This window comes from Micropterus dolomieu, linkage group LG12 (genome assembly GCF_021292245.1).
Source record: "Micropterus dolomieu isolate WLL.071019.BEF.003 ecotype Adirondacks linkage group LG12, ASM2129224v1, whole genome shotgun sequence".
NCBI lineage: Eukaryota > Metazoa > Chordata > Actinopteri > Centrarchiformes > Centrarchidae > Micropterus > Micropterus dolomieu.
The window spans coordinates 23,964,280-23,973,148 of record NC_060161.1 but is presented as its reverse complement, the minus strand read 5'-3'; the positions used below and the strand labels follow the sequence as shown (position 1 = coordinate 23,973,148).

The window sequence follows — 8,869 nt, the reverse complement described above, 5'->3', positions numbered from 1 at the left end:
TTCCCAGCGCACGGATTTCCCTACACCCCGGACCTGGAGAGAGCCCTAGCCCCGAGATCTCAGACTTCCCTTGCTGATTCTCTTTGAATAAACTGTCTCTGATCTGCGTTTGGGTCTTCTCTGCCTGAAACCTGACAATTTCAGTGCTGTTAATACTGTTAAATTGTCATATTGTAGATACTGAATACCAATACACCTAACTCAAGTCATCTCTCCTGCACAAAATACTTATACTTATTTATTCCAGCATCCTTTGCACTGTGCTTCATTACACTATGTATGGTTTTACCATTGAGCAAAGGAGGGCAATTGACAGGCGCCTCGCGATTTCTCTCTCCCTGAACCTGGCTCACAATATTTCTTCAACAATTTGGAGTTATCAGAATCTTGGAGTTGAATAAGATGTTATTTAGAAACACAGACTCTATTACTTTATTTACTATTAAGTAAATAAAAAAACTTCTGTGTGTGCTGGTGATACTGCTGTAGAAATTCAAACTGTAATCAAATTGTAGACAGTGAGGAAGGTATTTTTCTGCTGGTTTTACAGACTAAAATCTATTGATAAAATCAGATCTGCTGTAGCTCAGTATTTTCAGCTGATTGTAAGTCACTAAACTGAAACACATGTTCTGAGTCCAGACAGAGATATGATAGGATGATTGTAGTCATATTATACAGGGCTTACAGGTTTAGTTTTTTTGTTTGTTTTTGGACTCAATAGGAATACTTTGGGCAATTTCTAAAATGTGTTTTTGAACCATATTACTGATTACATTATTCAGTGACTGGGGAAGAGGGGCCAAAAACAAGGCTTCACCCCCTCCTGTTAGTTGACCTCCTGGCTACAGACCTATGTTAATTTTTTCATTACTGTTGATATTTGCTACTGTACCGACATGAGTGTTTTCATCACTACTGATATTTAAATAAAGCATATTATATTATTCCGGAACAAATAACTAAACTCACCAGTTTTCTGAATGGTGACTGGATCACTGTCCTGAGTGAAGGTCTCTGGATCTCCTCTTCCTCCTCTGCAGTGGTACAGACCTCCTTGTGTGATAGCTTTGTCTGCTCCACCATCCCTTAAGCGCTGAGCTCCAGAAGAGCGTGATGTACGACTGAACCAGTAGTATTTCCAGTCAGCAGAGCCCTCCACAGAACAGCTCAGTGTCACAGCGCCCCTCTCTGGTATAATGGTTTTGTCTGCTGTCAGTGTGGGCTTAGGTCTATCTGCTGTTCAGTTCAGAGAAGAAAAAACAAAACAAGTAAATGGCTTTAATAGAATTTAGCTCAGAAAAATTTTCTCTCCTTAGTTAGTAATAAACTAGTTACCACATAACTAGCTAGGTAATGTCAGAGCCCTTTAGAGAGAGAGTCGCATCATCTCCGTTCACTCCATCGGACCATTTTTCAACAGCAATGGTTGATCATGGAGCGTCTGAGTAGTTCCCAGAAGTTAGCAGCAAATGCTAGCACAGCAGAGCTGCAATAGAAAATGCTATTTGGGATGCATGGAATATGTGGTATTTAATAAATATAAATATATTAGTGGTGCATGTATGAATAAAATACTTCAAAATGTAATTTGTTTATTTTTTAATTTAGTTAATTATATTAGTGGGGCTTGTATGAAGATCCATTTTGGAGTACAAGGGACCAAAGAGAGAATGAAACAGGCAGTTTAAAAGGAAAGTTTAAATAGGTTTAAATTTTAAGAAATAAATGGAGATTTACAACTAACATTAAAATGAGTATGTTAATATATTATAAAACCAATCTTCATAGTAAACATGTATTCTATAAGAGCAGTAGGTTCTGCATGATGGAGGAGTAGTGATGCTGAAGGGCTGAGTGGACCATAGTGATAGAAAACAACACATGATTGTAAATGCCTATGAAATATATCATATAGAAGGAAATGTTATATTATTTTAATTCTCTTCTCTCAGTGTCTGCATCCCTTCTGTCTTCACTCACTTTCCCTTTTCTTAGTCTCTATATCTCTTCTTTCCTCAATCTTTGAATCTGATGCGAGTAGAAGAGACGGTACTGTTAATGTTGTATTTACTCAAAATAATATTTTATCACCTCTGAAGAAATAATATTGTTTAAGAGTTAAAACTTATTATACCTGTCTCACTTTTAAGTATATTTTCGAACAGCAGCTAGGACTTTAATATTTACAGGTTTGAGGAAGATGCACAAAGATGATGCAATAGCCTGGTCTGCCTCAAAATCTGCCTACAGAGTGACTTGAGCTTATTTTTCATACAACAATTGAGGTTTATCTATACCACATTAATGTATAATAGTGGCTGAACCATATTGGTGAACACTCAATACTTACTGGATATGTTTGCACTGATTACATAATTACTTTGTACAAATTCACATCATCAACATAGTTCCTGTGTGTGAGAACCGTTTGAAATACTAAAAACATTCTCTCACTGACCATCCCAACAATTTTCCGACTGAGACAGTACAGCAGCTTCTTAGTTCAAACATGAGTCAAACAAAAGTCCACAGATAGGCAACTGTAATAGGGATATGTGTTTTTAGATTTATTAAAGTGAATGAAAGGGTTATTTACATATGATTTATTTTTATAATTTTATATATTTTTTAGTGATGTGTCCCTCTGTATCGAGGCTTCGAGGCGCGTGTTGAGTAATCCAGGGTGATTTTTGTGAAGCACGTATCGAGGCTTGTGTTGGTGACGTATGTGGTGACGTTCGAAGCCTCGCGAGCCGGCCGTATCACGTGACTGATTCAGGAAATGGGTCGTGGGTTTGGTGTGTGATTCCAAAGGAGCAGCAAAATACAATGGACCCTCATTAACATTTTCCGGACTTTTAATTTTATTTCAGATTTTAATTTAACACAATTAGATTGTATCTACAGATTATTTTATCACAACTTGTGATGAAACAGGACATTTTTAGTTCAGTTAGACTTGCGGCAGCCAGAAGATTTTTTTTGACATAGTGGTTTTTGTAAGAATAAAACTGGGGCGTCTTACCCCATATTACCCTAATAATAATGTTCTAAAGCAGGTAAAATCATCTCCAAAAGAAGAAATCGCCTGAAGCCCAGCACTGTGGAAAAATAAAAATGAATAAATGTGGTCTCTATTATCTAAAGTCACAAACCAAAATATAAAAATAATTGCGTGTGCTGGTGACGAATTCTGCATAGGCCTATACCATTCATTGTATTGTCACTATCTATACTCCTGTTTTATTTTGTCATTTCATTCGTGTTTGGTGCTTTTGTCTAGCTTTGTTTAAAGTTTGTCTTGATTCCTCATGTGTCTCACCTGTGACTAATTACCCTTCCTGCTTGTGTGTGTCTGTGGTGTGTCCCAGTATATATTGCCCTCAGTTCTGCTCAGTCTTTGTTGCATTGTATGAGTTGACATATTAACAATAAGTTGTTGAGTGTTCTGCGTACTGCTCTGTTTTTCTCCTGGATTTCCGGCCTGTTCCTTTGTTCTTGGATTACTCTGCCTTAGTTGGACTTTACCCCTGTGTCTGGATAACCTTGCCTTTTGTTTGGACATTTGTTTTGACTAATTACTGTTTCAATAAACCTGCAAATTGATCCAGCCTTGCTGGGGCGAGTTCAGCGCCAACAAAACATAGCTAAATGTTTTGCGTAACGTTGGAAGGAAACATGTCGTTCGACACGAAAGTGTTGCAAACCGGTGCAAAATGTTTTGAGATTGAACTCGCCCCTGGTACCTACACCGGAGCTGATCGCTGCCATTATTGTCAATGCTTTTGAGTCCACCAGGCGCGGCCGCAGGATAAACATTATATTAGTCATTAAGATCAATAACCCTGGTACCATGGGATTACTAAAAGGACTGTTAAAAAGTTACTTCTGATCTGAATTTTAAAACATGGTGTTTTCAAGAGGAACACTCTTTCTAACGTAAGGTCAGCCTAAAAATGTCAACAAGGTAGGTGATTGTAGCTTTTACTTTCAAATGTCCTATTTTTTAAAAAAAATAGTAGCCTAATGTAACTAGCTGTGTCAGTTTGCTGTAAAAATACTGTAAATCAATGCATTTATTACATAAATTCAAAAATTGCCATTTTGTCGTTTCTCTTGCTCATTTTCAATACAGCCTCCGGGAACTATGTGCGGTCTCCATGAACCACGTGACTTTCCTCTCTTTATAGGGCTCTAGCTAATGTTAATGTCTTCTGAGTGCAGTTTCTTTAGTGGATACCATGGTGATCATGTGGTCTAAAAGGTGCCCTGTTGAGTTCAGCAGATTCAGTGTGATTTTTATTCACTTATTAGAAGACAGCTGCACAGTTCTCTGTTCTTGTTTCTACATTTCTGTGAATCATAATTCAACAGAACATAAAGTTATTCTGTTCCCTCATTAAAAAACAACCACAAGTTGTTACTGAGCTCCCTGTAAGACCCTTCTTTGTTGTTGTTGGATAAATTTTTCCTGCTGTTTTGTTTTGATAAATGAACATATTAAAAATATTTTCAGTATGAACACACCTCGAAACACAGACGGTCCAACTTACCTGATACTGTCAATGTGATGACATCACTCCACTGTGTTAACAAATAGTCTCTTCGACCCCTACAGCTGTAGTCTCCACTGTGGGACGCAGTAGCTCTGCTGATCCTGTATTCTTTGTGTTGTGGAGGTGTTTCTGAGCTGGGTGTCCTCCATTCATACTCCCACTCTGTGTCTCCAACATCCTGGATCTCACAGCTGAGAGTGATCGTCTCTCCTCTGAATATCTGAGGCCAGTTGGGTTGCAGGATCACATCAACCCTGTTTCGAACTGTTAACATAAAAACACCAGTTAAGATCCAAACCAGATTAAATACTAAACAGATCAAATGTAGTAATTTCCCACTGTAACCCTTATGATAATTATGTGAGTGCATATCATTCAATTCTGCAGCAAATTATAAAGAACACAAACAAATACAATTGAACAGCTTTAACACAACCAGGGTTTTTCATGGCTCAGAATGGGCCTTTGGGGGGTGACTTTGCACGACACTAAGCATGGCCGGTACACGTACAGTAATTTTTTCCAATTATTAATTGTTTTCAGTTATTCGATTATTGTTCAAGACAAATGCTGTACTTGGTGTTTATGCAAAGTAGCCTAGTCAATAATAATAACCGTGCATACAGAACAACGAGTTCAGCATTTCTAAAGTTTGCTGTAGTCCCTCAACCTTTTTTTTAATGCCCCGCCTACTCCTGGCTGTGATTGGTTGGTTCGCGAAATGTGACTTTGACGAGCTTGATGCATATGGCTGTATGAAAGGCTCCTGATCTCCCTGCGGAGATTAGCAGGCAGGAGAAAACGGGAACAGGTGAGCGTCACGTGGAGCCCAGAGGACCTGATATGGAGAGGGCAGAGAACAGTACCGTCAAAGAGTAAAATGTAAAAGTGGCAGTACCGGTGAATGACAGTACACTTCAAACACAAACAGCTTTTATATTGTGAGAAATAACAGTAAGTCATCTCTCCCAGTAGCTCAAGCTCAGCTTCCTAGCGAAGCGTTCAGGCGCAGTCAAACCAACGCAGCAGCTGGTTTATTAATCCTGCGCCAGCTGCATGTGTAAAAAAAACAAAATAAAAAGGTGACTGCTGGAAGTCAAGACGTCATATTTGAGTTAACTGTATGTTCTGCTTTTTCTCTGGGCTGGCAATTAAAAATACACTTCAATAAAATATTTATACTGACAAATTTGGGATTTGACTCTGAGAAGAGTGCACTTTTAGATTCAAGTCATAATCAAATCAAAACAAGCTGTGTATTAACCACATACTGTTGCCGATCACAGGGAGTATGCACACGGATGTAATTTCTGTTACACACACCCACAAACACACTCATGTAGCCACTAATGGATTTCAGCATGTCGCTGAAGAGAGAGTTTTTCAAAAACTCTACCAAATCCAAACTTTCGAGCACAAGCGTGGATTCAGCTGCCACCAATTCTGGGTCCAACTCCACCAACCAAAGGACCAGCGTTGGTCCTCCTCCTGTCCAGCCTGCTAACGTTGAGGCTGCTAGCTCCGTTGTCAGCCTAAAGTTACCCGTCGAGCCTTTTCAGCCAAAGGATTTTAACTTTCCATCCAGCCGTTTTGGGACAGAAAGCTTCTCAAGATCATTCAGTTCAAGTTGGTTTCAGCAGTGGAAATGGCTTCATTATGTGAAAGAGACAAATAAAGCATTATGCTTCACGTGTTGCTGTGTTGTTGCAAAGAAGCTAATTATTGAAGACCGAACACGAGCTGACGCCACATTTGTGAAGGGAGGCTTCTCAAATTGGCAAAAGGCTGTGGAAAAATTTAGAGAGCATGAAAAATCATGTTTTCATCTTGAAGCTCTTTACAAGATTGCCGCGTTAAGTAGCACAGCAATCAATGCTCAGAAGGGAGAACTGGATGTCAGATACAGTGCAAAATGAAATACTGGAGCGCTTTGCACATGCTGTTCAGCGTAAGATAGTAGCTGGGGCATCTGACTCTCATTACTACGGACTGACCGCTGACGGAACAACAGACACTGGGTCATCTGAGCAGTTCTCTTGGCATTTGTTTTATGTGTATTCAACCCTTTCCCTGCAGAGTGTATTTTTGGGGTTTTATAATGCACCTGACACAACATCAGAAACCCTCTTTCTCTGCATACATGACATCTTCCTGCAACTGAACATTCCTTTGGAAAAATTACAAGGCTACTGTTTCGATGGTGCCAGTAACGTGTCCGACTTAGACTTAAGGAGGTTTGTCCTGGTTCGTTATTTGTCCACTGCTGCAACCATGCTCTTGATCTGGCTCTGCACGTGATGTGCGTCTTGTAGCAGATGCATTTGTGCAGAGCGTTGCCACACTCATCAGAGAGTCAGCAAAACGTCAAAACGTGTTCAAGTCTTTTTTTTGGCGATGAAGATTATGTAACATTCTTGCACTGTTTCCGACACGGCGGTGTGTGCCTATGGCCCACTTCTGGAGATGCTACGTACACTCCAGCAGGATCCAGCTCGTTTTCGCAGCACCACAGCGGTGGAGGAAGTCATGTCAGAAAAGGGCGAATCACTGTGGCAACGTGAATCTTATGAAGCACTTGATCTAGTGAGATCAGAAATCGAGCGCAGGTTTGACCAAGTCTGGATGACTATTGCCGCACAGAGGGAGCATATTATCGTGGATTTCGCAAAGGAGACCTTCAGGTTCCCAGTGACATTGACAGAGCCAATCTACATCTGCAACTAAGGATGCTAGGCGACCTCACCAAACAAGACACACTTTGCACTTTTTTTATTCTCTGTGTAGCATTTTAAATAATAATACTGTACAGCTACTGACCTTCCACTTTCAGTTCTCTTTCTTCAGATTCTGCCCCATCATCAAATTTACACATGTAAGTTCCTCCATCTGACACTGACACTGGATTAATGGTCATTTCTACTAAACTGAGTGAAGGATGGTTTGTTTCCATTTTAAGAGGTGATCCGTCTTTGATAAAGGAAGCTTTCATCTCATTTCCTGAAGTACGATGCCTACAGCGCAGAGTCACTGATTCTCCTTCAAACATAGTGAAATGAGGAACTTCCAGGATTGCTTCACTCTCTGTGTAACAGAGGAAGAGCGTTTTATTAATACATTCAATCGAATGAACATAAGCTTCATCTGGTAACGTGAGTGATTTTACAGTGATGCCTTTATATTTAAATTCATAAATCATATAAACTCAGTGTCAAACATGATGATCTCATCAACACAGCTCATAAATAAATCTTGTTGTTGCAGCTAAACTTGGTGGTAGTGACAACAACTTCACAGAACTGCTGGATCCAGTTAGAGTGACTTTATTACTCGTACATACATACAGGGCACACTGGCTCCCTGAAGATTTGATGAGGATGAAAATGATGTGAATCTTATGTTATCTCCTTCACAGTAACGACATCTCACTCCAACTGAACGTCTCCAACAGAGTTCAGAGAAAAAGGAGCATTGAAGCTGTTCTGAAGGTTTGTCCCAAAACCTCACTGAGACACTTTAGGTTGATTTATCATTTGTGACCATCTGTATGTGAAGCATTCAACAATTTCTGCCTCCAGAGTAATTATATAAACTCATTAATATTGAAATCTTTGGCCAGACTGTTGTAACTGACTGCATCACCTGTTGGTCCTGTCCCCACAGAGTCGTCAGCGCTCCTCTCTTGATCTTCATCCTGCCCTGTTAAGATGATCAGATGAGTGTGTGAAAAGAAAATGCATCTGTATGAAGGTAAAAGACTCTTCAGTAGATATACATCAGCTGCAGCACAGCTTCAGGGCATACAAAAACTCATGGGCAGTAATCTTTTCATTTCATAATTTGTTTTGATACATGGAGTTAAATGATGACATGGAAATACAAGCACAACAAGAGAATGTGATTAAGAGTCAATATGTAAAAACTAGAAAAAAGAAAATAGGTCACCTTCAGCGTGTCCGTAGAGGAGTGTATTCAGCACTGAAATAAAGAGTAAACTTCATCAGACAAAAAGCAAAGGCATTTAAATCCAGCTGGAGTTTTATCAGAGGCAACTATTGATTATCAATCCACAGGATCACACATTTCTGTGATGATATTCTGTTAGTTGGTACAGAGGTAAGTTAAATTCAAAGGCTTTATACAATATATAACAATAACAATACCTCAGACCATAAACTGAACATGCATCATGCAAAACATTAGTGCAAAAAGAACTAGTGCAGTAGTGTATTTAACAGTCCTGAACTCTGAACCAAGTCAAATCAGAAACCAAGATCATGTCTACTAAACTACCATGTTGATAAAACATGAGT

At 39.4% G+C, this 8,869-nt stretch overlaps 1 protein-coding gene across 1 annotated transcript in view; it reads right to left on the bottom strand.

Annotated features, from left to right (window-relative positions):
* LOC123979847 overlaps nt 1–7,473 on the bottom strand; it is a 16,813-nt gene extending 9,340 nt beyond the window's left edge. Inside the window, exons 1-3 of the mRNA XM_046063958.1 lie at nt 7,377–7,473; nt 4,557–4,823; nt 973–1,239 (exon numbers count right to left, since the gene is read on the bottom strand). Of these exons, the coding sequence (XP_045919914.1) occupies nt 973–1,239; nt 4,557–4,823; nt 7,377–7,473 (631 nt within the window). The remainder of the gene's footprint in view (nt 1–972; nt 1,240–4,556; nt 4,824–7,376) is intronic.
* Nucleotides 7,474–8,869: the final 1,396 nt, after the last annotated feature.